General features: G+C 41.2%; 1 protein-coding gene across 2 annotated transcripts in view; it reads right to left on the bottom strand.

The window, feature by feature from the left end:
• Positions 1-26,576, bottom strand: part of LOC146611085 (dedicator of cytokinesis protein 3-like) — a 51,986-nt gene that overhangs the window by 17,611 nt on the left and 7,799 nt on the right. Inside the window, exons 3-37 of one of the 2 annotated variants that reach the window (XM_085345546.1) lie at positions 26,410-26,450; positions 24,477-24,532; positions 19,868-19,964; positions 18,303-18,451; positions 16,857-16,941; positions 15,486-15,527; positions 14,728-14,882; positions 14,466-14,547; positions 14,328-14,388; positions 14,090-14,237; positions 12,990-13,078; positions 11,437-11,562; positions 8,266-8,390; positions 8,025-8,187; positions 7,788-7,894; positions 6,992-7,163; positions 6,817-6,914; positions 6,354-6,437; positions 6,154-6,254; positions 5,961-6,042; positions 5,386-5,556; positions 4,556-4,748; positions 4,252-4,398; positions 4,014-4,186; positions 3,807-3,905; positions 3,620-3,714; positions 3,351-3,426; positions 3,125-3,225; positions 2,972-3,030; positions 1,143-1,291; positions 945-1,030; positions 808-834; positions 620-715; positions 470-530; positions 271-364 (exon numbers count right to left, since the gene is read on the bottom strand). In XM_085345546.1, the coding sequence (XP_085201672.1) occupies positions 271-364; positions 470-530; positions 620-715; positions 808-834; positions 945-1,030; positions 1,143-1,291; positions 2,972-3,030; positions 3,125-3,225; positions 3,351-3,426; positions 3,620-3,714; positions 3,807-3,905; positions 4,014-4,186; positions 4,252-4,398; positions 4,556-4,748; positions 5,386-5,556; positions 5,961-6,042; positions 6,154-6,254; positions 6,354-6,437; positions 6,817-6,914; positions 6,992-7,163; positions 7,788-7,894; positions 8,025-8,187; positions 8,266-8,390; positions 11,437-11,562; positions 12,990-13,078; positions 14,090-14,237; positions 14,328-14,388; positions 14,466-14,547; positions 14,728-14,882; positions 15,486-15,527; positions 16,857-16,941; positions 18,303-18,451; positions 19,868-19,964; positions 24,477-24,532; positions 26,410-26,450 (3,690 nt within the window). The remainder of the gene's footprint in view (positions 1-270; positions 365-469; positions 531-619; positions 716-807; positions 835-944; positions 1,031-1,142; positions 1,292-2,971; positions 3,031-3,124; positions 3,226-3,350; positions 3,427-3,619; positions 3,715-3,806; positions 3,906-4,013; positions 4,187-4,251; positions 4,399-4,555; positions 4,749-5,385; positions 5,557-5,960; positions 6,043-6,153; positions 6,255-6,353; positions 6,438-6,816; positions 6,915-6,991; positions 7,164-7,787; positions 7,895-8,024; positions 8,188-8,265; positions 8,391-11,436; positions 11,563-12,989; positions 13,079-14,089; positions 14,238-14,327; positions 14,389-14,465; positions 14,548-14,727; positions 14,883-15,485; positions 15,528-16,856; positions 16,942-18,302; positions 18,452-19,867; positions 19,965-24,476; positions 24,533-26,409; positions 26,451-26,576) is intronic. The other variant, XM_085345547.1, reaches the window with a different exon arrangement.

The following is a 26,576-nucleotide window of genomic DNA, read 5'->3' as shown; positions in this document are numbered from 1 at the left end:
ATAACAACAGTCCACAAAGTTGCAAATTATGACTACACAGCAATAGCATCCTCCCTTCTGCTGCTTGCATCATTGTCCTGTGCAGTCATAAAACAGCAATATGAAAGGTCAGTATCTCAGACTGGCATAAAAGAGACTTTTTTGCACTCCAGTTGAATTAAAATCTGCACAGAGGCAAAGAGAGAAGGTCAAATCTTGCATTTTTTTGTTGCATTTATTTAATTCTCATGTGCAAACTCTAAAGGATATTCCATTAAATATCTCAGGTACCTGTGAAGTCCTCTGCTTGGAGATGCAGGTCACACAGCTTGTGGATATAACGGATGTACATGTCTTCTTTGTTGACCTCTGATTTGTAGAAGTTCTGATTTTCAAAATAAACACGAATGGTGAATTTGTCTCCCCAATTTTGAAAATATTAATATATGCTTTTATAAAATCCAGAATAAAAACTCATGAAACTTCTCACCATAAGATTGACAGAGCCACCAATTTTCTTGTTCTCCATCTCATCTCCTTTCATGCAGTCCCTATAAATATGACGTGTTTACTTCTTATTGCTCTGCGATTTATTATTAGAAAGCAACATAGTTAAGATGACAACTACATTTTAGCCTACCTGTAATCTAGTATTCGCTCAACAAGTCTTGTGACTGATGTGACAAATGAGATTCCTGTTTCTCTCCAGGTCTCCTGCTCAATCTTCTCCAGCAGGCTGCACAGAAAATACATTAAAGCATTTTTACCAAAGGCGATGAGCACAGAAATGCAACACATATGAATAAATATGTCTGCCAGTCCATTCACCTTGGATACGGACCAAACAGTTGGGTCCTCGGGTGACGACAAAACAAAAAAGAAGCGTGTTAGAAGGAAATACTAATAGAGTGGCATTATCCTGAATATCACTACACAGGCTCGCTAAACACGGGTTTGATGCTTACAACAGGCTGAAGAGCTCTCTGTGATTGTCATCGCCTTTCCCATCCGACACCATGCTGTCCAGCTTATCCATCAGCTCTGCCTCCACCTACACAAGCACAAACACATTCAGCCAAAAGATGTTATGTGACAAAGAGCCTGTCCATCGCTGCAAGCTAACAATGGGTTCATTTCATAGTGCAATGTCATAATTATGCTACCTGTTTGAAGTTTCCATTTTTCCTCTGCTCCCAATCCATCATGTCATGAAAAATTGGGATCATAATATTTCGAACCTCGGTCTGTGGAACCAGCGTAACACCAAGGAAGGGACCCATCATTCCTGGGATGAAGTGTGGCTTATTGTCTCCTGGATTAAGAAGATTCATACAGACAGACCAGTTTGTTTGCACTAATTTCATGGATATACGTAGTACTGTGAAAAGTCTTGAGCCACCTTTTATTTCTTTATACTTTGCTATGAAGTAGCCGAACTTATTTTACTTTTTTAAAGTGGTCTTGAGCAATAGTTCTCCAGGTTTTCTGAGGGTGTTTAATAGTTCTTCTTTGGGCATCAGCTGCTCTGTCATTCATGTTTTTTCCAGTCACTGTACTTGTACATTTTCAAAAAACATTCTGAGAAATCCCTTTTTTTTCTGGGTGGCATGGTGGTTAGCCTGGTTGCTTCCTAGCAAGGAGGTCCTGGGTTTAAATCTACCAATCACCTGCTGGATTTTGTGGAATTTGAATATTTCCCCTGTATCTGTGTGGGATCTCTCCTGGTACTTCGGCTTCCGCCCACAGTCCAAAGACATGTGGTTAGTGGGGTTACATTAATTGGTCATTGAATGGTTGTCTGTGTCTGTGTTATCCCTGCCACAGCCTGGTGACCTCTTCAAGGTGTACACAGCCTCTTACCCTATGTTAGCTAGCATAGGCTCCAGCAACCCCCCAACTCTAAATTGGATGCAGGGTTGCAGGGATGTAAACAGATGTTAAGTAACTTAACACTTGGTTTTTCAAGCATAAAAAAACATGCCTGATTCAAAGAATGAACCTCTGTTGTTTCTACACAACAACAACTTAGCATACAATCAGTTCTAAACTGTATTTTTATGCATGTTGTTGCTAGAAGCATGTCACAAAAACACACTTGTTCTAATTTCTTTTGTTAGCTACAAAAAATACCACAGTTTGATGGGCCTAAACTATATTGTTTTGCTAGCAAGGTGAATCCCAAAGAGCTATTAGCTGCAAACTTGGTATATGAGAAAATGGTGAGTTTTTTAGTGGAATTTGAGGAAATTGGTCAAGTGGAGGACACCTGACATCAATGCATCAGTGGCCACAAGTTTCATGGAGTGCTTAATCCAAATGAAACTTCTGGTTCAAATTGCTTTCAATATGTACAGAGGAGGTCAGGAGAAAGGTAGAACAGCAAGTGTCTACAGGCAATTCTAAAACACATGGAGAATCTGTCATGATTTGGGACCGCATTTCAGCTGGTGGTGCAGCCAGAAAAGTGCAGTCAAGTTTTATTCCACCACACAATACCATCTAAAATGCTTCTGATTGCCTTAGGCTTCATTTTTCAACTTGAAAATGATCCCAAACACACTGTCAATGAAGTAAAAGTGTACATTATCAGTCATGGACTGGCCTCCCCAGAGCCCTGACCTCAATATTACTGAAGCAGTGTGGGATCATCGTGACAAAGAATGGAACAAAAACCAGCCAACATCCAAAGAAGAGCTTTGAACGTCCTTCAAAAAGCCTGGAGAACTATTCTCAGGAGCTCAGGCTGTGCTGAAGAGTAAAGGTGGTCATACCAAATACTGCCTTTCAAGCACATTGTAACTATAAAACTCTGTTTTTGCCTTATAGTCACTATTTTTCATGGATTTTTGCACGTTTCAATAAGTCGTTCCACCCAATTCCCAGTTTTCCTATCAAAATAAACAGAAATGAGGAATGGCTTGAGAATTTTGTACAGTAGTGTAATTGTTAGTGATACATGTATGTGTCTGTGCTAAAAGTGGGCATCACAAACCTAATTTTTGCCACATGCTGAAGAGCTCATATGCCATCATAACTCTCATGTCACCATACCTACAAATAGAACAGCAAAAAGAGATCAAATGTCGAAAATGACATAATTAACACGATGCTTGGAAGAAAGCACACACAATTAAAAAACTCTTACTTATCTAGGACTTTCTTTCTCTTTGCAGGACCTAATGACTCCAGCTGCAGGCTGGGCTGGTTGATGTACAGCACAGTGAGGCTGAAAAAGGAGTTCCACACCTGACAGACAAAGAATTATAAACAAAAGTAAAGAAACGCAACACTGAATGACATTTAAATTGCGCTAGTTAGCTGCTGTGTGGCTTCATGGTGTAGTGAGCACTAGCTGCTCTCCTAACACGCACCTTGAAATCAAAATCTGCATCTGAGAAGTTCTTGTGCAGTGCCGGAGACAGAAACTGTGTTGTCACTACGATGATACTGCAGAAAGCAAACATTACCCTGTCAGCTTACAAAATGAGCTAGGTGCCAAAAATAGATGAAACATTTTGCAACACAAGCGTCACCTTCAGAGTAGGATTATCTGAAGAAAGCCTGATCTAATGGTTGGCTGTATTCCCTTACCATCTCTGGGACAAAGACTGCATGATAGAAATGGAAAAAGCAGACTCACTGACTGGTTAGGAGCCGCATGACACTCCAGTCACGGGGGAAGATAGTCAGTTTCATCAGATTGCGAAACACGCAGAAGATCTTCAACAGGAACTCCTGCAGAGGAATATATTAAGAAAGAGTATGCAGTTCTGAAATGTAGTAAATAGGCCACTGCACAAAGCTTTGAGACTCAGAGAGTTTCCCACCTTTAGTTCCTCCTTGCTGTGGAAGTTGTTGAGTAGATGGTGAAAATGGATCTCCGTCATCTGCCGGAGCAGGGACAGAAGACAGGAAACATACTCCCCCTGCATGCAAGAACATCGCAGGCACAGAAAGGTTAATGAAGAAAAAGATGAACTAAATGGAATTTATTTTTACTGTCCATCAAAGATGCCGCATGCGCGACAGTTTACCGTTATCTCAGCAGTGCACTGGGGGCATCTTTGTCCTCTGGATGTCTCCACAGAGTGAGATTTGCTCATGATGGACAGAAGAGTTTGCAGCAGCACATCCAGTAAGCTCTCCACCATCATCTCCACCTCCTCCTGAACAGAAGACTCCTGAAAACAAAAACCAAAGGAGTAAACTGACGGATGCAGCGCAACTAAAAAACATTAGCATACAATACGTCAGTATGTGTTAAGTATGCACAGAGAACAGGGATCTGTACCATTGAGCTTGTCTTGATTATTGAAAAAATGCTGCCCAGGATCCCAGAACAAATGAGCAGCTCCCTCTGCTGGCGTAGATGCAGGTGGATGTGATGTAAAACCACTGGCAACAATATACTACGAGATTCTGGCAAAAGGGGAAAGAAAAGAAGGAAGCAAACTGAATATAAAACGAAAAACACACTTTACGCACATTAGATTTGCATGGGCTGAAACTGTCAGACCATGCTGTTCTGTCATCTTCAGAGAAAAACATTTTCTTAAAACCTTCACAATTGTCTCACCGGGGAAGAAAAAGAGGCGGCTCTCGACTGTGCGAGCAATAGACTGCAGCTTGACCACATCCATAGACTGGCCAATGTCCACTGTGCTGGGCATGCTCCCTAGGGTGCCCCTGACATATTCAGCTACCTCCTGAACAGTGAACATCTGTAGCAGCTCATCAAAGATATCAGGGAAGCTGTTCAACAGCGCTGCCTTGAGAGGGAAACAAAACACAGAGCTGCAATTAGTAGAATACATAGGGAACAAAAATTCAGTTTCAAAGATGCTACAAATAAACTGAAAGTCATAATACAAATGAATGAAAAGGCCTTTCTCCATGACATACACACATAAAATGAAAAAACAAATTAAGCCGAAACTCAAAGGAATCCAGCAAATGTGTTGATGCACAAAACGGTTTAGTTAATTTTATATTTACTCTCAAATTAAAACATCTAATCTTTCAGATCCAGGGTCAGGTTGTGCAGCATCTGCTGCATTGTGGAACAAACACAAGGGGGCGCTGTCACTTACTGAGGAGGACGAGAGCCCAGGAGCATGAACACAGAGAGGCATGCAGCTGATGAAAGCCCTAGACTGTCCAAAAATCAAGCCAAGGAGGGCTCAACAGTGGCAGTGAAGGATGGAAGCATCAATCAAAAAAACACAACAAATAAAAGTCACAGGAATAAAAGAAGTTAACAAACTCAAGCAATGAAATATGAATGCAAACTGAGAGTGAATAAAACTGAAAATTACAAAAAAAAATTATAACAAAAGATAAAAATGGCTGGTGAGCAGGTGACATAAGGGGGATTTTGAGAGTAGTTTGAAGCGTGAAGCGTCTGACCTGTGTGAACACCAGATTCTCTGAGCTGCGGCTATCCAGACTCAGGACAAAGCGGATCGACTGGAAAAGCTCTTGGATGCTGGCTCGGAACTGCTCCTCCTCCATCCCACAGGTGGCTCTTGAGTACAGGATACGAGACTGGACGATGAACTTGAACAGATACTCTAACGCCTGAGTTGATTGTTGGGGAGATGTAGATAGGGAGTCAGTTGGTGCTCACTTCATCAGTTTCCAAACAAAGAATGAAACTTGCATGCTGGATGAGTTGAATATTGAAAATCAATACATAAAACAAATGCTTTTTAATCAGGCCCTGTGACAAAGTATCTGTTTAAGAGATTCAATCACAAAGGAAATTCAAAGAGCACATGGAAATGCTGCACTCTGTATGTCATTTTTAATAACTTCCTTTCATTAGCTTTTCTTTCAGAAGGACATCCGCTTCCTGAGGCCTCATACGATGTCACATTATTCCTTATCAGCACATCTGTTTGACCATTTCCTCATGCCATGCTAATTAATCGCTGCAGAATGAGCCAAGGAAGAACCAGAAGCGAATGAGTGCGAGACTTTACCCTCATGGCTTCCTGTATGTGGTCCTGTCGGACGACCTCGGCTGAACGGTCCATGTACCACTTTAGACATCGAACCAGCTCTCTGCAGACAAATTGTCTCAAAGTAAGACACTTTGCGCAAAACCAGAACCTGAGCTTCTTCTTTATTTGTGCTACAGACTAACTTCAAAGAATTTGGTAAATGTTTTTATACTTGTATGCCAAAGCTCCTGCAAAGTGGTTTTGTATGTAGGAGTCCATGACGGGTCTGAAGTGGTAGAAACGGCTGTCCCTGAGCAGGTTAATGATGAAGACCTGAGCACACAAATACATATAAGTTGTAAAACACTTCCTCTGCCTAAAAGTCACAATACATATTTTAATTTGTGAGTACAGCTCCTTTCATTTTCTTACCAAAGACTGGAAAACCAGCGGCCCGTATTTATCAGTGTTGTCATCTAAAAGACAGAAGAGCGTATCCAGGACATCTCGCAAGAACTGCAAAGAGAGGGGAACAAAAAGAGCACGTCTCAAAACAAGCATCGCATTAAAGGCTTTACTGCTAACTAAAATAGAAACAAGGACAAAAGAAAAAAGGATAGCCCCGTCATCACAAACATTTTAAAAACATTTCTGTTTTTTTCCTGACACGCTAATGTGACCGCTCGACAGACCAGCTCAACGCAATTTCTCTAAATACTACAAAAACTTTACGTGTATTTTGGATGCACACAAAGAAATCCTACTCCTTAATCACAACAACACAATATTTAGCAAATAAACAAAATAAAATCATAACAGGATAATAAAACAAATGATCTTCAGATATTGTCAAAAAAACTGAACTCAGTAAAGCTACAGTTACAGAAATAATAACCTTGACAATCTCCTCCCCGCTGATTTGGCGTAGTCGACCGAGGATGTCCAACACCCTGTCTGGGTGGGCCTTCCAGTTAAGAAGAGCCAGAAGGTCCACTGAAAGAAAGAAAGCCAAATAAGCTGACCAGGAAGACACAGCATGGAAGAGCAGCATGTATAAGGTGGTAGATTACCATTTTGTGTTAGTTTGGTGGAGCAGAGTATCGTAGAGACCCAGAAGGTTTCTTTGGGGCTTCTCTGGAAGGGCAGGTTAGCAGGTAGGTTGGGGCAGCTGTTAAAGTCCTCCTTACAGCAGGGCAGGCTCAGATAAAGGCCCTGGTTGCTGAAGGTGGCGTTTTCATCACACTAGAGGATTGAAATGGAACAGTAAGAGCTGGACACACACATGTGGACAATTAATATTTAATGAAAGAATACTGCAGCAAAAAGAGCTGCAGTTCTAGTCAATAACAGGGTGGCTGTAGCTGTGGCTTTTGGCAGCTGTTGCTCAGAAGGTCGAGCGGGTTTTACACTAAACATAAGGCTCCTCCAACTTCCATGTCCTTGTGTCCTTGGGCAAGGTACCAAACCCCCCAAACTGCCCCAGATTTATCCATCAGAATACGTGCATGTTAGGAGAAGCCCTGCGTGTATAGTATAAAAGCTCTATGTGAATGTGCCTTGTATATGTAGCGTATTTAGCAAAATATCAGTCAAAAATGGTAAATGGGAAAATGAATTTGGCTCTTCTCTCTGGGAGCAGTAAAAAAAAAACCAGCCAAGTGCCACACTAGACCTCGGTGTTTCGCTCAGTTATTTATATAATTATGTTTTAATGTGCTAAGTACACATGCATGATCACATATCAAAAACTGACGACATGTCAGGCAGCTAACAAGGATGAGATATTGCATAAAGGCAGGACTTTCACTCGTGTATGAGTCACCTTCTACAGCTGCTGCAGAGCACCACATGTCTGCAGCATCTTACCTTGTACACATACAGCTCATGACTCTCATCTGAGAGTGTGGTCCCATCCTCTCTCATCAGAGGAGTGAAGGCAAAACCAAACAGTTTTTTCTCCCCTTTGTCTTTAGCTGAAAGGAAACACATCACAGTATCCTGAATCATATACTTAACTATGCTGCATAAACCTTGCATACTGTGAGCAATCATCCGAATAAACGTGTGTACTGGGGGTGCCACTGGGTTGCATTACTGACTCACTGGAGCAGTGTCTGAATTCAAATCGTAGGTGGGAGCCTCTGAAACGGTCTATAGGAATGGGCAGCTTGACCATCTCACTCCAGCGAGGACTGTTGTTGTGATACAGGACAAACGAGCGATATTCAGAGGTGTTAGGCTCCCCACTGCCTAAACTGATGCAATCCTGCAAAAAAAGCAGACTTGCTGTAGTTCATATACTGACGATATGGCACGTATTAACTCATGTGCACATGCGTCATACTTTGAGTGTGTCGCCGTCGGCGTAGAGCACATAGAGCGTGACTTCGATGTTCTTCTGGACACTTTTGCCGCCCCTCTCAAACTCCCCCCGCTCCAGGGTCAGATACAGGTCGTTGCGTGTGTCACCTAGGAAAATTAAACAGCCCGAATTTTACTTAGAGGGGAAATGATTTCACAGATTTGTCAGAGAGAACGCTGCTGTTCGTGAGAGAGAGAAAAATGATGAAGCCTTTTGTGGCTCCAGAGGGACTTTTGAAAATGTGACTGCCTCAAGTAAGATCACTTTGAGGTCAGCTGAGTATGAAAAAATAATCTGGAAGTTTGGAGTTGGAAAACAATTAATCTGCATTAGGAAGGCAAAGACATCTCTGAAATTCCCCAACTACGACAACAACCCTGTCTCCAGCCATGTTCATGCGAGCCTCTGCTCCACAGAGGAAGTGTGAGCGGTCAACATAAATTAAGCCTTCATGTGGACTTGAATGTGCACTGTATGTCGCATTCTCCTCAATGCAAAGTGACCCCACTGAGTTGCAATAAACCAGCTCATGACTGCCTCAGCACCTTTTGTTCGGTCAGAGTTTAATGAAAGAAATATCAGTAGCAACAGTGCATGCAGATATTGCAGTTATTTATAAAATCAGATTATAGTTATTTATATCAAGTCATTTCCTTGGGGACAGATGACTCACAAGGAGTGATATTGGGAGGTATTTCAGGCTAACTGGAAATAAGCTGGAGAGGGGAGGAGAGGACAGGATTATGCATTCTCAGTAGACACAAAGCACTGCAATGTCAGCTGATGAAATATTCCGAAATAAACACACTTCTCCCTTTTCTCTTTCTTTGAGTTATCTTTAAAGACCTCTGCTCTTTAAAATCTGCTCTGCACCTGACCTACATTCTGATCTCGCGCAGAGAGAGAGCGAAGAACGTAGAGTCTACAAAACACCAGGAGTGGAAAAAGTACTTTGCAGTGGCAACAACATAGCATAACGCCATTTCAATTAAAAGTTTTACTTACTTATTATGTAAGTTCAAGTACACAGAGAACACAAGCTGAATGTACTTGGTATAAAAGGGAAAGTCTTTTTCCTGCAAAAAATTGTTTTTGTGTGTCACGCGTATAGACTCACTGGCCACTTCATTAGGTATACCTTACTAGTACTGTACATTACCCATTTTTACCTTTAAAAGAGTCTGAATTCTCAATGGCCAGGTTTTCCACAATCCAGCGTTGTGGAAAACGTTCTTCAGAGAAAACGTTCTTCAGAGATTTTGGTCCATATTGACATGACAGCATCACACAGTTGCTGCAGATTTGTCAGCTGCACAATGATGTAAATCTTGCATTTAAGCACACTTCAAGGGGGCTTTATTAGACTGAGATCTGGTGACTTTGGATGCCATTGAAGTACAGTCAACTCATTGTCATGCTTGGAAAAACAGTTTATGATGATTGATGTTTTGTAAAATGGTGCTTCATCCTGCTGGAAGCAGTCAACAGAAGATAGTATACACAGTGGTGATAAATGGATGGACATGGTCAGCAACAATACACAGGCAGGTGGCGTTTAAATGATGTTCAGCTGGTGCTAATGGCCCAGAGTGTGCCAGGAAAATATCCCCCACGCCATTATGTCACCACCACCACCATCAGCTTCAACTGTTGATACAGAACAGCACGGATCCGTGCCTTCATGTTGTTTTGGCCAAATTATAAGAAATTGACTCTCATTAAAACAAACAACATTTTTTGTGATCTTCAATTGCTTGTTTTTGGTGTGCTTGTGTGAATTGTTGCCTCAGTTTACTGTTCTCAGCTGACAGGAGTGGCATGTGTGGTCTTCTGCTCCTGTAGCCCATCTGCTTCAAGTTTCATTATGTTGTGGGTTCAAAGATGATCTTCTGGATACCTTGGTTGTAGCATGTGCTAATTTGAGTTACAGGTGCTCTCCTGTAAGTTCAAACCAGCCTGGCATCAACAAGTCTGAAGAAGAATAAGGTTATCCTCGTTCTCTGTAAAAAGTGGGCATGGCTTTGTGGGAAAACCTCCGTAGACTGGCAGTTTCTGAAATACTCAAAAACAACCATGCCATCTTCACCTAAATCACATTTCTCACCCATTCTGATACGGAGTTTTTCAGCAGATCATTATGACCATGTCTGTACACTGGGTTGTCGTTACATGATTGGCTGATTAGATATTTCCGTTAACATGAAGCAGAACAGGTGTACCCAACAAAGTGGCCGTGGAGTATATAACATTAGATTTGTAATCCGCTGGTTTTAACTATTTTATACAGAGAGCTTCAAACTCTCTAAGCAGGGAGGGCTACAGTAGAATCATCTCTAAACAAAGATTACTTAAAGACTCCTGAAATGTGATGCAAGCTCACTGATTTCATACACTTTGTACAAGCGCTATGCTTTATAAATTGTACCATATTCTAAAGTAAAGTCCTGATAAATAGTACAGTCATTCTTCTGTCAGCTAAACCACCTACAGACATCAGCAGGAAAAAGTACAATGATATGTGGGGGTACCAAGCAGTATCAAATGAAAATGTTCTACCGTAGTGCAAGTACCTTAGTGGAGTACTGGAGTAAATGTACTTACTGTGTTATTTTCCACTAGTGCAATATGCTACTCACACCTACATGTTTTCCAGTCTCTATCCAGATTGGAATAGCTATAATAACATGCCTGTAAACCGAGCAACATGACCATTCACGTATATTGGCATTCATTTGCCGGTGTACACACAAAGCAAAGGGTTGGTTTTTGGGCTAATAGTAAGACTGGAGAGTTCTTTGCTTGGACCAGTAATGAGGTGGAACTGTTCCTGTATATTTGGAAAACAAAGATAATCAATTGCCAGAGAAGGACAAGACAAGAATTACCCATAAAGGATTAAACAACTGAAGGTGTGTGAGCCAAGCTAAAACCTTTTGGATTAATTTATGTGACTTATAACATCCAATCAGGAGGCGAATGTCAAGTTTTCTTTGCTACCTGCTCAGATGATTTTCGCTTTTTGATGCTCTAGTGGATGCCAGGCATTAAAACAGTAAAGGTTGCATGTAGTTAGATGTTTTAACAGTTTAAAGCTGAGGCTGTACACTGAACTTCTCTTTGTCCATTATAGCCCTCTACTTTTTGCCTCCTTACCTGGCAAGATGACATCTGGGAAACCCAGTTTGCGTGTAAGTGCCAAAGCCCTGTTGAACACAGCCTGGTTCTCCCGTCTGATTTGCTCCAGCTCACCTCGCAGCAGCTGCAGGGAAATGATGAGGCCTGGAGGCAGGGGCAAAGGGATGGTGGGCATAAATGATCGTGTGTAAATTGGGAAAAGGGCAAATGAAGAGGTGTGAGGTCGTGGGTGGAAATCAGAATCGAATAAAAGACAGCACAGGGACAAAGAAGAAGAGAGATGTAAGAAGGGAGGGACAGAGGGGTATTTAAAGGACATTAGTCAGAATGTGCGGGAGGAGAAGACAGACAGAAGAGTGAATGGAGAGACGTGATCAGAGCCAGAACATAAGGAGGGAGGGAAAAATTGGGTTCTGGAATTACACAAAGAATCGAGGGAAAATATGGGTTTTGCACAAATCCGGGGACGTATTATTGTGAGGCTTGAGTCTTAAATAACCTATGAGATACTCATAGGGAGAGATGTAACAGTGAATTATGAAAGATCAACCCTTACAGTCTCTCCACTTTTCAATATTTCACAAAGCAAGACGGTTTAACGAGACTCGAGGCGATCTTTTGAAAGCAGAAAACAAATTGGCTGAGTTGCATGTGCTGCATGTGTTGCATACAGTTGAATATAAAGGTCTTTTGTTTTCATTAAGAAGTTTATAGTTAAACAGACCCATTTTTAAGTACAGTTGTAAAAAAGTTACAGATAAAATTGTCCAAAAAACCCCCATAAAACTAAGTTTAAATAAAACTGGGACACCAGAGCCCATTTAGAACAGACCGAGGAGTCCTGTGAGCCGAATCACAGGACAGTTTTCCACTGCCCACTAAATTGTGGACAACTCTGGGTGTCTGTTTTAAGAGGAATGGGTATTAGCAAGCTTGTTATCAGTGCACAATTAGATAGCCAGAATATGTGGAGGTATATTTGTGCACACTGGAAGGCTATAGACAGCATGCCATTCAGTTGTTATCGTTAAGGAAAAGCCTTCTTGATTCAGCAATACAATGCCAACATAGATTCTTCTCCACAATGAAAGATTCCCAGCGCTAAACTGGCCTCCTTGCAGCAGTTGACCTGTCAACTACTGAAAATATTTAAAATATCACAAATCAGAAATACAACAAATGAAGTCCCTGAAAAGCTGAAATATAATATCAACAGTCGGCTTTCAAAACACCAGCAATTTGTCTTGTCAGTTCCCAAACACTTACAGAGTTTTGTTGAAAAAAAGAAGTGATGCAACGTGGTGGTAAACATGCCCCTGTCCCAGTTTCAGAAATGTGTTGTTGGCTTCGAGATGAGCTTAATGTTCTTTTTTTTTCTCTTTTTTAAAAAAATGTGTGCTGTTTGTTTACAATTTTGAATTAAATATGGGAAGTTTTGTTATTGTTTACATCTAACTAGCTTTTTTTGGAAACAAGGCTATATTTGTATTTTTAATTTAAAGAAGAAAAGAAAAGAAAAGAAAAACAGAGGTGGAAATTTAATGGGAGATCAGCAGAAACAGCATATTTACCATAGTTGGTGCTGGGGGCTGAATACTTGGTGTTAGACTTGCGGATGATGTTCTCATGTACCTGGTACCATTCGTTCTCATTGTTACATCTGGAGAGAAAGACAGTTGGGGAAGGCTGTTAACAACACACCCATCAGAGGGTCCAGATGGATGGTTCAGGACTGTGTGTATGGGGACTGCACGAGCAGCATGAGTCCCAGAGCCGATTTCCTCCTGAAGAAAAGGTAGCAGCAGGGGGAGGTGCTATCAAGCAGCACATTAGCCGAAATGCACAGCGCACTAAGCAAACCTGACAGTCAGCTCTCTACCAGCCTTTTTCATTACTGTGGGCCCAAAGGCCCCTGGGAAAGGCATGGGGAAATGCACATACTAGAGCGATATAAGAGCCGACAGTTTGGAGGCAGCTCAGCACTGAATCACTGCTTCCTTTTTAAAGGGAAGGGATCTTTGTGTCCACCGAGAAAGCCAATAAAAACGGCGGTTTTCTATTCGAGAAATCTTTATTTCACACTGAGCTGCTGTATGGTACTCCACAAGAAAAACAGAACGTAACTGGATGGCAAAGTGTAAAGACGATCACTGACCGGGAGCGAGCTCAGAGAAGGACAGTGCAGATACGAGGAGACACTCTAACTGTTGACTGACAAGAAAATATGCTGAGTGTGGCGTTATTTTTGCTTTGTCCTCTATCTTTGCTCAATTATCTATGTGTCATCTCTCTCGGCCTCTTCCCCTCTCCTTCTCTGTGTCTCCTTCCTTCGCTGGGCTGGCTGGTGTACAGGAGTGTCTTTCTGTGGCAAAGCCTAACAGAAGCAGCCAGATTCACAACATGCCAAGTGCCCTATCTCAGGCCCAGGGTGAGAAGCTATTGATTTTCCAGAGGACGCTTCATTATCATTCTGGTCAAAAACACACCAAGCATCAGCAGTGTAACACTAGGTTGTCATGCTCAACATTTCGAGAACATTTACAGATTCCTGCTGCTCCTCACAGACTCGTTAACCCTATATTCACAAAAGCAAGAAGTCTTACAGCAATGAAAAGGCTAAGCAGAAGGAGAAGAAAAAGAAAAAGAAGAATAGCTTCAGTGGTATATTTACGTATAAACTTTGAGCACAAAGTCCTTCTCCTCTTTGAGGTCGGTGATGGTGTGGAAAACATCACTCATGGCAAGTACAGCGCAGCCATAAGGTCGCCTATACTGCACATGCGGTGGGCCTTTCTTTGAGTCATTCAGCAGCATTCGGCCTGTAAAACAAACAGAGAAATAATTTGCTAAGAAGAACCACTAAAAAGTTATAACCATGAGTAAGACGTCATCATACACTTGTTATTTACCCGTTCTTATGACATGTGCAACAATGTACAGGTCTCTCTTCAAGTCTTTGCTGCTTAGGTCCTACAGAGAGGCAGGAAAACAAATGTTAACAGATTCAAGAAGGAACAAAAAAGTAAAAAAAAGTACAAATATCTTACCGTGAAGAGAGCACACAGGCGATCAACCTTCTCTGGATTCTTTGGTCCTCCATTTTTGTTCAGTTTCACCATGAACTTTTCGCTGCAAACGAAGCCAAATCACAGTTTCAGAGTGTCTGACAACCACAGAATGCCTCAATCTGCTGGGCAGAGACTGTGTGTAGATGTGTATGTATGTTTGTGCTCTTGAACAGATACAGTTTGTACTTTACTGTAAGCCCATTCAAGGCTGTTATGTGCGCGCTGAGGCTCCTCGGTGTACCTGATCTGTTTGGCCTCGCGACTGTCGTACAGAGAAAAGAAGACGTCTGCATCCTCGCTGATGCTGTTGTAAGTGAAGCTCTTCAGGTTGATGAAGAGGTGGTGCGACACAGGGACACGGCAACCGTCACCATGGCGCTGTCTTATGCTATCACCCTGAGAACGAAAAAGAAAGTGACCGCTCACAAGACCACACTGCAAGCGAGGCCAAATACCTGCCACTCTGTATATAGATATGTTTATTAAACAGATCAATGGAAGTATTGAAACTGTTGAAAAATTCATAAATAAGCTTTACAGTGTTGTAACTAGAGTCTATTTATAGTGGAGTCAGTAGAGATGAACGATTTCATCCCAATTAGGATGTGAAAAGATGAACAGAGTGATGGAAAATTGGTGGCTTTGCTATAAGGGAGGGTGCAATATCCTGTGTTTATATAATGTATAAGTTTAACAATGAAAAGATGCATATGATATGGCCTACAGCACCATTTGTGCATGCACTGGGACATATGTGATTCCAGTGGGAACCAGTCCTCACACCCTGGCAGTGTTGGTGTCAGTTGGTGTCAGGTTCTCACCAGTATTATAGGCACCGAACACCAAAGAGTCTAAATGTGATAGCCTTAGTGCCAGAGCAGTGGCCTGACTTCAGGACGCTCATTTGCGACAGAGTGTTTGGAAAAGAAATGAAAAATGAGATGTGCTGATGAAAAATGAGCTGTGACGTGTTCGTGATCACCACTGAAATGGCCGTACCTGGTTTGTGCTTTGCTGACCACAATGTCTGCTGGATACATGCTAAAAAAGTTCAGAGGAAAAGATGTCAGATCAGTGAGTCCATTGTTGTTTTTTCATCCCACACAGCTTTGAACTTATTTACCTTACAGGAGCTTCAGACAAACACCACCTGAGCGATGCCCTGGTTGATGCTTCAAATCTGACAAAATTTCACCTACGTACATTGCCGAGTGGCTACGCTAGTGTTCCTGTAGCGCTAAAAGAAGCCCACATGAGGCAAAACGTGAGCATGTGGGAGAGAAGAGGACAAAGCCAGTATCGCCCACACACACCCCTTCTCTGCTCAGCAGCCTAAAAGAACTCCTCTACTCCCATCCTTCAGGAGGTGCCAAGGTCTTGTGCCCTGCCAAAGACAAGCTCACTTTCATCGACAGAGTCAGGAGGCTTTCTGGCAAGGAAGACCTGCGCTGTTGTTTCTGGACAGAGCATTTAGTGCACAAACATTCAGCGTGCAAAGCTGAGAAACATGGCAAGGGGATAATGGGAGGCTGCAGGGCAGTTGGAGAGTGTTTTCATCAGCATATGGTGCTTCAGCCACTGAAAAGAAAGGATCTCCCTCCCAGATAGCAGTCTCCAGCAGCATTACATTAGATTTCGTAACATCTGTGCTGTAATCACACATTTCTAAAATTGGATCTGCTTCAGCAAGTCTCCTCTGTGTGTATAGATTTGGAAGTCCCACATCACTACAACTAAAGCACATTTGAGACATGACTTATTCATGGAAATGTGTCTCTGGTCTGGTTCTTGGCTTAAAGCAAGCAAGACTTAAATCTGCAATTTATTTTTAAAAAATAACAATTAAATATTCATTTGCATGTACTGTACTTTTCCCACAGCCTCACCTGGGCCTGTCACTTTGCATTATGTATGCATTACTAGTTAGATTACAGCATTACAGTCACGTGCATGTAAGAAAAGGGACACATTCAATATGGCTGTAAGATAAGCATAAAGAAGAAGTCACATGACGCAGCTCCAACAACTGAATCGTGCAGTCTCTGGTGAGTCACCTTGCTATGGATGATTTGATAATCGGTACATTCACACATCACTACAATAACACAATCCTATCCTATATGGAAAAACAGCGTGTGCAATGGCAAAAAAAAAAAAAAAAAAAAAAGCGCTTGGTAGGTAAAAAAGGATAGAGTGCAAAACAGTGAGTCATGCCTACATATATAGTTTATCCATGCTGCAGGGACACATTTAATTGCATTTTATCATCCAAAGAATACAAATGCACTGCACTGACTTATTCTGTTTAATAATTAAAGGGATGTGTTTGTACAGCGTGAATTGGTTCAACAATATTTCCAGCCAACATACCAGTTTGTATAGCTCTGATACGCTGATCTGATCCGGATCCACCATTTCAAACTCTTTTCTGGGAACAAGGTCTAAGCCAAGGTGTCTGATGGGAGAGGGATTTGGTGTGAGTAAAGAAAAACAGAGGGGGAAAAGACATTAGAGGTTTTAGCTCAAATGAAACAAAGGTGTCATATCACCATAATAAAATCTGCAAACATTCCTTAATAACAGTGGTTCTGAGTGCACACCACTTACTCCACAATTTTCATCAAGTTGAAATTTACCTGAAACTTAGCATAATAATAGTCACTATAAATCCATATAAAGCTCACGAATAAATCCAAACAAAACATACTCGGGAACATTAAATAGCAATTGCTAAGATTGCTAAGCGATTGCCTGATTTGTTACAGATTTAGCAGCTAATTTTCCTCACGTGAATCTTGGTTAGCTGACATAAATATATACAGTACGGAGCAGAAATACACAAGAGAAACACCTGCCCTTAACCATTTTAACCCAAATAAACCATATACTGTGTACAGGTTGGTGTATCACCCACACAGAATAAAAAAAAGTTAATTTTTTTAAGGCTACAGCACCACATCCAGCAGACAATATTAGATCATTTTATTCCAGCAGTTCAGTAAGACATTTCTGTCATCCCTGGAAACCCGTAGTAGAACGAGGATTTATGGGTTTGAATGGTACTTAACCACTCAACATGAGTTTGCATTATAGTAACCCACTAAAGGGGTTAAGAACAGTACTGGAATAATTGTGCTCTGTTGCCAGGTACAGTTGTCTCATGTGGTTGCATCTCATACTGTAACTCTTGACTTAAGCAAAACTGTGCAGCCTTAACTCGTGAAGCACTCTGCGCGGACCATGAAATTAGATCACTGCAGCTCTCAGATCAGCATGCACCACACACTGACCTCAACTCGCATGATAAACGACTCCATACTTTAAGAGTTTGTATATTTGATTCCAAGCACGATATGCACAAATATTGACCAAGTAAAGTTGTTTAAAGTGAATTTTATGACCAAAAATCTCTAAATCTGTTTTTAAACTGACAGATTTTCCCTCCACCTAGAGCTCTTCCTTGGCTGAACTGAAACCCTCGCATCATTATTTCTGTTATGGATGCCTGTCACAGCTCAGTTGGAAGGGGTTTGAAACTGGCAACAGTAAGAATATGGCTTTACAGTTCCTCCGGGGGGATTTGCATTGACTTTAAGCTGCTTCAGATTCACTCATCTGCTAAATGACCATAAAATTACATCACAGCAATGCTCTTACACACCCACTCATCCACTGTGGCAGATCTCTCCAGTGTCATTTGTATTTATTTTTTTATTCTTTGGTGGCCAGTAGTTTGAAACAAATGTTTGCTTTATAGCATGACTTCGCTTAACCCACTCTCTTAATCTCAGTGCACTCAGTGCGAGTGTTACTCACTCATTGCCCCAGTCAAGCCGTACGGTGATGTGGCGCTTGATCTCGCGAGTCTGGTCTTGGGCGAGGTGACCCTGGATCAGCTGCCGACGAAGGTCAATGAGCTCATTCATCACATGGCGCAGTTTATGGAATAGATCTACCTTGTGTTTCTGTATTTAAAGAAGGCAAAAAAGTTAGGTTTGGGATATACAAATTCACCAAAAAAAACAAGAGATTAAAAACTCTCTCTCCATGGGTCTGAAATAAGAATTCAGTGATTTCATTTTACATTCAGGCCAAACAGGAGATCAAGACAAAATCATGCTTTGAATCCAGGCCTCTGCCAGCCCGTGCAGGCTGCAGAACAATATGTGTTGCAACTGAGTTTCAAGCCCACTGGTTTTGTTAATGAAACGGGAAAAAAAATACAGTTCCCTCACAAATCTGCTTTGACCTCATCACAGTAATGAATTTCATCACCATCTCTCACGGACCAAGAACAACAGTTTTAATTCAGGCATTCTCTGTTCTCCCTAATGGTATGACAAGCCCACATAACCACCCAGGTTTGTTTACATAAACGCAAAGATTAAACACCACTACGATGCCAATATAAATTTAATGAGGATAAACACTACATGCTTTCAAAGGCTGGTAGCTGCTGAAAACAAAGATTTTTGTCAGGGTTGATGAGCCCTTTCAGACTGCTATTTACGTGCATTATAATGGATACACAGCTATGCTTAGGCCATTGCTCCCGGAAGTAATACCATGAATTCTAATTGGCAACAATAAGGTGAAATGTATCAACATCTAGCCAATGCCGCATCCTACAGGGGGGTGAGCACCAAAACCAGCACTGTTAAATCAGGGCTTCATATTAGTCGAGCTTCAGAGGAAGTTACATCACCACTCCAATGCCGGAGGCTGCTTAGTTGCTCAGAGCATGAGCAGTCCTCAGTGAGAGGTTATGTAAAAACTCGTTGCCTGTTCTGCAACATAGCCGCTCAGCTCCCGAACTCAAAACCCTACCAACCACTTCTGCCTGCCCCCTCGACACTTAGCAGGATTAAGGATGCTTTAGGTTTCCAGTAATCACTTTTTGCCCGGCAAAGTAAAGGCTGAGTGAAGGTGGTGGATCTTAAGAAAGGCAGGCCAAGATCAATAAATGGCAGAATGACACAGCATGAAATTGCATACGACAGGTCTGTAGGCCATTATCTGTGTCCAACCACCATGTCTGTTCTACATAGATAGTACATGAAAATACAGGGTGACAGTCAGAACGACATGGAGTGGAGAAATATCTTAAGGAGATGTCGCAGGACTATATTTCTAGCGAATCACTACTTCTGTCGGCAAAACCTTATTTTACCAGGTGTTGAATTGGGAGCAGGAAAGAAAACATGATTCCATCAAACCACTTAGGGGAATGCAAATGAAGCAACGGTGGATGCATTTTCTTTGCGAAAGCTGTTTTGTCAAATCCCTTGGAAATCTTAGTAATCTCAGGTCCACACGCACATTTATTGCTTGGTGGTTTGTTTTGATATAAGCAAGATGTACTGTAATATACCGCTACTGACCACATAGAGCTGCTTCCACAAAACGCCCCATTCCTGCAGTGTGGAGGTGGTCTCTGTGATAATAGGGTCCTCGAGGGGTACCACCGTCTCGCACAGCCTACAGCGAAAAAACATGAATTTCAAATCAATCCCTGAAGCATCAATACAACTGGTACAAAAAAATATTCATACTACACAATATGAAGACTCGTCTTAAAATTGCAGCATTTGCCTCTTTATTTTAGAAAAGCTGCATAATGAAAATGTTGTATTTAGCATGAAACTGTGTTTTCAACATATAGTTTTCTTTTTCAGCTGTTCTTTTGTAGGTTTGCTGCTGTGCTTGGGATCATTGTCCTGCTGCATGAGCCCTAGACTCTAAAATACTTTGGTATACAGAGGAGTTCGTGGTCAACTCAACGACTGCAAGATACTCAGATTTTGTGGCAAATCCGGTGCGTAATGGCCAAACATCTCCACTTTGGTCTCGTCTGTCCAAATGACATTCTTCCAGAAGTCTTGTGGTTTGCTAAGATGCAGCTTTGCAAACATAAGCCGTGCTGCCATGTCCTTTTTAGAGAGAAGAGACTTTCTCCTGGAAACCCTTCTAAGCAAGCCATACTTAAATATGGTCTGACACTAGGGTGAATTTGCTTGGACTTTCACTCCTGAGACAATGAGCAGCTTTCATGAATGCTTTCTTATTCCTCACTGTACCATGATGGACTCTGTATTGCTTGGAAATGGCCTTATAACCCTGCCCACACTGATGAGTAGCAACGGTTACTTCTTTAAGATCATTGCTGATACCTTTCCTCCTTGGCACTGTGTTAATACACACCTGAATGCCCCAAACCATAAAACTGCAAAAACTTCTGCTTTTACACATTTGCTGATGATTAGTGAATAAAATGCATTTGAGTAGCTGCACCTAGCTGCTACTTAACCTACCAGTAAGGGAGTACTTAGTTTTGACATGCTCTTTATGGATTTTGACTCAATTTTTTGTTGGAATAAATAATAACACAATATAAGATGTCATGTTTTTCTAGCTCATCTCAGATTATATTTATTGTAAGACCCGCCAAGGACCACGTGATTTTTATTATGTTCTGATATGTAAAATCTTAGAGTTGAAAGAGGGTTCACTTTGTTTTACCATGACTGTACATATGATAAATGATTAATAGAGAACAATAAAAAGAAATGCCTCTCTTTTAATAAATTCTTTGGTGTTATCTAAAACATATTCTGAAGTAGGTCACATCAAAGAACATACACTATTTCTATTGTACACTATCAGATTTAAATTATAATATCAGTATGAATACTGGAGATCCTGGTGTTGGTATCACACTGAAACTTAATTTAATGGTATTTCCCACTCCCAGCTGTCTCCAGTATAGCTAAGAAATGGGTGAAGTCACAATTACACATCAATATAACTGTTTCAATGAGGAATTATGTAATTATTCTCTGAATGCAGTTAGGAAACAGGGTGGAGCTAGCCAATAAAAACCATAACACTCATCCTTCTTGTGTGACCACATTCATGGGGAAATATTAAAGCAAAGGTTAGATGCTTGTGAAGCTCTGGCTTCCAACTTTTATACTGTATAACATTTTAGAACAACGCAGGCATCTCCATTCGTTGCACAGTGAGTGGGGGTGATTGTCTGTGGTGGGGATGCTTTGGGAGAACTACACAGATGCAGTAGGTGTGTCAGCTCATTAACTCCATGAGACAGCAAAGCAGATTTCCCAAACTGCAGCTCCTGGAGCGAGGAAGTATAATAATGTCAATTTTGAAGCCTGTACTTTTAATTGTTTCGGTGAAAATGAGAGTTTTCCTGCTATGTGGTAACTCAAATGGAGGATGGTGATATAAGAGCAAACTCCTGATTCACACTGAGCTACAGACACAGAGCTCTTCTGCCTGTTTTTCTCTGTTCCGTTCTGGCCCCGCACACCCATGGCCGGCTATTGTTACCAGATGCATGTAGAGGACTGCAGTGTACAGTGTGTGTGTGTGTGTGTGTGTGTGTGTGTGTGTGTGTGTGTGTGTGTGTGTGTGTGTGTGTGTGTGTGTGTGTGTGTGTGTGCGTGCATGTCAGCAGCTGTCAGGTGGTAATTCTCCAGACGATGGCATTGTCACTAATCAGTGGTGAAGCAAAATTAGATGGCAAAGGAGGGAGGGATCTGCATCCACTGACATTGATCAGTTGATTAATCAGTATCACACTGGCTGTGTAATGAGAGAAAGAAAGCTCCATCAACTCTATCAGCGCCAATAGATCTGACCAGTAAAAACAAACATATCACCCTCTTGTCATCCAGCAGTATGTCTCAATAAAGGCCTGATTTTGATGGTGATGGATCACTGCTGCTGAAGTTGTACATAACATCATTGGCAGTGTATTTCGAGCAGCACACGCCCTTCTAAATGAAATTCTCAGTACTGCAAAGGATTTTACTTTAACTGTGTCAACTTAAACATAAAAAAGTCATTTACACATGATGACATGTTTCTTTTATGCAAAAGGTGTTCCTTCACCCTAATTTTAGTGAAGCTATTGGGATTGACGCTGGCAGAAGGGCTTGCCAATATAAATCTGTCAGTCTCTGACACGCTATGCATACCTTTAGAAATGCTCCAAATTAGGCTGAATGAGAGTAAAAAGCACCATAATTATCATAGCGATTGTTTCCAAAACAATACACTTTATCTCTTACTGATGGAGAAAACTCTATAAATCCAATTATGCCACAAAACAGTCCAAAAAACATAATTAGTTTTATTTACTAGCAGATCAACTCCTTAAAGCCACCCGCTGTTAATAAAAAGACTAAATTGGACTCTCAATTGGACTCTTACAGTGAAAATTGTGCAGGGATTCAAGATCACGTGCAAAGACAAGCAAACAGCAAAGGGAAAAAATAGTTATGCTTTTATAGTTTGATATGTATGCATCCTAATTACAAAGTAGGGAACTTTTTTGCAACTGCAGCTGTTGCTAACAATATAGCTGTGGTCTGGGTATCTTAAAATGGTTTACAGCATTCGTGTCTTGAGGGGCTCGAGGGCCTCGAGGGCCTGTGCTATTACAAGATGTATAATTTAGCTCCGCTAATCTTGCTTAACAGGACTGTTTGGGTGTGATTTGATCACATTTATTTAACAGCTCAGGGAAAATGTGCAAAACACTGCACTACTATTGATGTACACTCAGTGAAATGTTGCTAAACTTTGATTTGGGAAATATGTGGCATTGCTTTATTTCTAACCTCTGCTGGCTGTGAAAAAAATGCATAAAAAGTACTTAAGACAACCACATCAGTTCTACTTTTGTCACAAACATGTCTGCTTTTCTAAAGAGTTGATCAGGAAAATACGCTCACTTGTGTTATGCCTGTATTAACTCCTTGTTAAGCCAATGGTATCAACATAATGCATTTAGACATATAGACATGGTCAAGATGAAGAATGGGGAAAAGGGGATTTAAGTGGCTTTCCACGTGACATGGCTGTTGGTGCTAGACAGGCCGCTCTGAGTATTCCAGAAAGTGCTGATCTACTGCAACTTTCCCAAACACCCATCTCTGAGGTTTACAGAGAATGATCTGAAAAAGATAAAATATGGCAGTTTTCTGGGAGAAAATGCCTGGTGGATGCCAGAGGTCAGAGGCGAATGACCAGACTGCTTGGAGCTGATAGGAAGGCAACAGTAACTCACATAATCACTTGTGTTACAACCAAAGCAGAAGAGCATCTCTCGAATGCACAACACATCACACGTTGAAGCAAATAGGTTACAGCAGAAGAAGAACACCACATCGGGTGCCACTCCTGTCAGCTAGGAACAGGAAACTGAAGCTGCAATTCGCACAGGCGCACCAAAATTGGACATCATTGGAAAACTGTTGCCTGGTCTGTTGAATTATTTCTGCTGTGATGTTCAGATCACCTAAATATGTGAAAGCATGTTGTACCTTGTATCAACAACTCAGGTTGTTGTTGGGGGCGTTATGGTCATGGGTATATTCTCTTGGTACACCTCAGTACCAAGCTGAGTAACGTTTAAATGTCACATAACACCTGAGATACTTTGTTACCTTTTTGCCTTCCACACCCATAGTGCAGCCATCTTCTGATGGCTGATCCAGCAGGATAACGTGTCATGTCAAGTTCAGATAATCTACAACCATTTTCTTAAACTGACATTGAGTTCACTGTATTCAAATGACCTCCACAGTCACCAAACCTCAATCAAGCAGAGAGGTGGTGAAACAGGAGATGCACATCATGGGTGTGCAGCTGAAAAATCTCCATTAAGTGCGTGACGCTATCATGTCAACATGGATCAAAATCTCAGAGAAATGTCTCCAGCTGAGATATTTACGGCCTTTACATAAAGTAAAGTTATGTTTCTGATATCAGTTATAATGCTTCATTCGGTTTCATTTGCAAGGGAAAGTCGTCCTGATGAGTTCCTATTTTGGGACAAGAATGCTATCAGCTAGAGTGGACACCCTGTGGTGCAGTTTGAAAATCAGATTTGAGACTGACATTCTGTGCTCTACTTAGGATGCTGCACATGCTTGAATAAAAACACTCAATCATACAGCTTACCCTCTGTTTGTCACTGTAGATTTCTTCAAGTGGACATAGCTGACTGGGAAAATACCCTGTGGATGGAGGACAGAGCAACGATGTTATTGGGTGTGACAGGATTACATGTCTAATTCTCCAGCACCATGTGACCAAACCTATTGTGTTATGTTTGTGTTATTAGGTAGTCTATCCTAAACCGTGTTAGCTGCAGCAACTGGACATTTTTTAATTCATTTTGTTGCTGGCAAAACATTATATGCTGAGAGAAGTGTAATAATTGCTTTACATGTATTTTTACATTTTCTGCTGTGTGTTTAGAATTCCTGTAAAAAGGTGCAGAGACAGGAGGCAGAGCAAAGTGCAGGATACCTATTGTGTGTTGGCTTAGCGGCAGAAGGGCACGAGAGACTGAGTGGTGCTGGCTGCCACCCTTGCAGTTCATATTTCTTATTCTAATCTACCAGATGTGAAGAATTGGCCAGAGTGAGCACAAGTAATTCTCTCAGCTCGGAGAGAGTATGGGGGCGAATAAACGTGGGCAGCGGAGTACATAACAAAATGGAGGGGTGTTAGTAAGAACTGTAAATAGCTGATGAGAGTAGAGAAGGACAGCATGTAGCCACTAACACCTACATTTACCAGGACTGGACAGCATTTGTGTTTTCTTTAAAACACTCCAGCAACACTGCATATTACTTAAGCTTCTGACACTTCATTTTTAAGCAAACTGAGACACAATGAATTGCAAAAATTACCCTCAGCTTTTATCTTTCTAACAGCAGATTTGGTATTTTGCTTCTGATGGCATTGCTTTTATTATGAACATGCAACATTTAGGCAACATTTAGATATCTGCTGTTAGCACAATGAGTTTCCACACTGCTGTGCTGTGGTGAGCAATGATGCTTGCTGAACACTTCCATACTCTATGGGAGGCAGATATATGTTAACCATGTAGTATTGAATTAGTGCAGCTATTGATCTCTCTCTGTGGTGCATCTACAGCCTCTTCCCACTGAGCAGATAGCAGAGGATTTATCTTAATAATGACGCCGCATGAACAGACTCTCAACAGAGAACTAAGACTTTTAGATTTGGCCTCTCCGTCTCGCCTTTCAGCTGAACTTTCTTTCTATTTGCACTTCTCCCGTGTAAACTATCTGTGATATGGATTAGAATTAAACTGAAGTTATTAGGATTTTTTAAATAGCTTGTTTTGGTAAAATGAAGTTAATAACTGCACCATCTGCTGGTTGAAAGGAAAAAACAATTTGAATCGTCCACAGAATTCTGCTCATGGAAGCCAGAAGCGGTACATATTTTACTACAGCACAGCATATGCATAGAACATATCTATATTGCACTTTTTCTTTTCTCATCATCATATATTCTTTATTTGTGAATAAAACATTAAAGCTGTCATATATCTGCACCATAAAGTCAGAACATCTTGGTTAAAATGTGTCTTTTTAAAAGCACCTCTGGAAAATACAGGTCAGGAATCTTCTATTTTTGTCAAATCAAAGCCATATTCGATAAGTTCATCAGCCATTAAGGTCTTTGTTGTCTAGACACGGTTATTTCTGGTGGTGCACATCTCTCATATCGCATTATCATTCACAAAAAAACGATTAAGGCTTTGATAAAAGCTTCGTGTGGAGCTCACATTCTATTGCAGGGCAGCCATTTTTATAAACGTGTTCATGACACTTGATTTGTCTGCTATAATCTTAACTTTACTAGTCTGCAGTCTTTGAAAAGTGCTGAATTATTAAAGGAGCCCACACTTGCAGAGATATAACACATCGACTGCTAACAGTGTCTTTTTGCCTTTGCATGCAAATAAAAATATGAGTCTTACAATGCCTTATGCTGACCTAATTTCAATGCAGAATAGTGAAGGTATGGAAATTATCACACTATTAAAAGTGATTAAAGATGCTCTAATTACCTTGATAGAAGGCTTCTTGGTAGAGAACCCTCTGTACCAGCCTAAAGAAAGAGGGGAATTCACATGAGAAAGGTTCACCCTCACAAAAAATAACAATAATATAATAAAATGTTAATCTTTCAAGTCTCCATTCTGCTGTGTCTCCATTGGTTTGAAGAGTTTCAAAG

Source organism: Diplotaxodon limnothrissa, linkage group LG20 (assembly GCF_057381915.1).
Source record: "Diplotaxodon limnothrissa isolate DT_005_m linkage group LG20, D_limnothrissa_male_GT1.1, whole genome shotgun sequence".
Classification (NCBI taxonomy): domain Eukaryota; kingdom Metazoa; phylum Chordata; class Actinopteri; order Cichliformes; family Cichlidae; genus Diplotaxodon; species Diplotaxodon limnothrissa.
This window is presented reverse-complemented; position numbering and strand designations above follow the sequence as displayed.